We start from the raw sequence: 1,378 nt of genomic DNA, 5'->3' as shown, positions 1-1,378 counted from the left end.
GCTCCAGGCCCTGTCCAAGTGTGAGAAGAGTCACCCTATAATGTGAGATGTGGCTGGGACCCACCAGTGAGATCGTGTTGATGCATTTGGGACAGATGAAGCAAATCTGTCCTCCTGAGCCACCAGCTATCAACATAGGGATGTCCATGGAGAGCCTGTGCCAGTTGCAGACACAACTCTGCTGCTGGGGGGAGCTGAGGCAGAGCAAGGTCAGTCAAACCTGCAGGATAAGCCACCCTGAGCACTCAAGCATTTGAGTTTTTGTTAAGCTCTTTGGCTTGTGAATGCCAGAGCTGATGCAAAGTCGTGTTTTAATGGGATTTAGTGGTGCAAGTCCTGAGCTGGTTCTGCAAGCTGCAGCTTGTGTGTCCTCTGTGGTGAGCCTCAGCCTCTTGGTGCTGACACACAGCAGCTGAGGTGCTGCTCCAAGGAACCTCAGGGGTTGTAATCCCAGAGCAAGGACAACACAGTGTCTGCTGGGAAAGCTCCCAAATGCCTTAATTCATCCTTTCTGCTGCCCTAAGAGCAGCTGTTGCTTCTCTGACATGTCCCAGTGTGGCAAATAGTAATTACTCAGGGTTTGAGGAGACTAATGGAAGTCCAGGCAAGATTTCTTGCTCCTACTGCCTCTCCATGGACATCCCTATGTTGATAGCTGGTGGCTTAGGATGACAGATTTGCCTCATCTGCCCCAAATGCCTGAAATTCCCATAAACTTCTTCAGGGGAGCCCTGATAGGTGGTGGTTGTGTGTTTCTAACACCTCGGTGGCTTGTCCAGAGCAGAGAGCAAACCTGTTAAGGGGTTGATGTGCCTCCAAGAGGTGTCTTAATTCCGGAGTGAGGCAACTGGTGTGTTTTACTTCCAGAGGTCTCTGCAGGTTCCTGCAGATCCAGGCATGCAGCTGGCTGTCTGCACATGCTTTTCCTTGGGAAAGTTGGGAAGGAGCAGGCTCCAGTGCTGCTAACATGTCCTTTGCATCCTTTCCTCTCCTCAGGAATGCATCCTCTCCGGGATTATGTCAGTGAATGGAAAGAAAGTCCTTCACATGGATCGTAACTCCTACTACGGAGGGGAAAGTGCATCCATTACACCCCTGGAAGATGTGAGTATGGAGACAGAGTCCAACACCCACCCATTGTGTCCTCCCTTGAAGGGCTTTATTCCAAGCTATCCCAGGGCTTGATCCAAAGGAATTACTCTTAAGAGTTATCTTATGGCACTTCCTCAGCAGATAGTAGTGGGGGAGACACCAGTGTGTATGTCTGTAGTTGGTAGATAGCACTTGTTGCAATTCCCAGCTGAGATCCAAGCATGGAACACTCTGGAGCTATGGTGACCAACAGCTGGATGTTAAAACTTCAGCTAGGTCATAAATG

The 1,378-nt window shown here is 49.9% G+C and overlaps 1 protein-coding gene across 1 annotated transcript in view; it reads left to right on the top strand.

Annotated features, from left to right (window-relative positions):
• Positions 1–1,001: 1,001 nt before the first annotated feature.
• Positions 1,002–1,378, top strand: part of GDI2 (GDP dissociation inhibitor 2) — a 6,758-nt gene continuing 6,381 nt past the window's right edge. Inside the window, exon 1 of the mRNA XM_009078072.1 lies at positions 1,002–1,104. Within this exon, the coding sequence (XP_009076320.1) occupies positions 1,018–1,104 (87 nt within the window). The 5' untranslated portion in view covers positions 1,002–1,017. The remainder of the gene's footprint in view (positions 1,105–1,378) is intronic.

Source organism: Acanthisitta chloris, unplaced genomic scaffold (genome assembly GCF_000695815.1).
Source record: "Acanthisitta chloris isolate BGI_N310 unplaced genomic scaffold, ASM69581v1 scaffold23297, whole genome shotgun sequence".
Classification (NCBI taxonomy): domain Eukaryota; kingdom Metazoa; phylum Chordata; class Aves; order Passeriformes; family Acanthisittidae; genus Acanthisitta; species Acanthisitta chloris.
The sequence above is the reverse complement of the archived record's forward strand: the minus strand, read 5'-3'. Positions and strand labels throughout refer to the sequence as shown.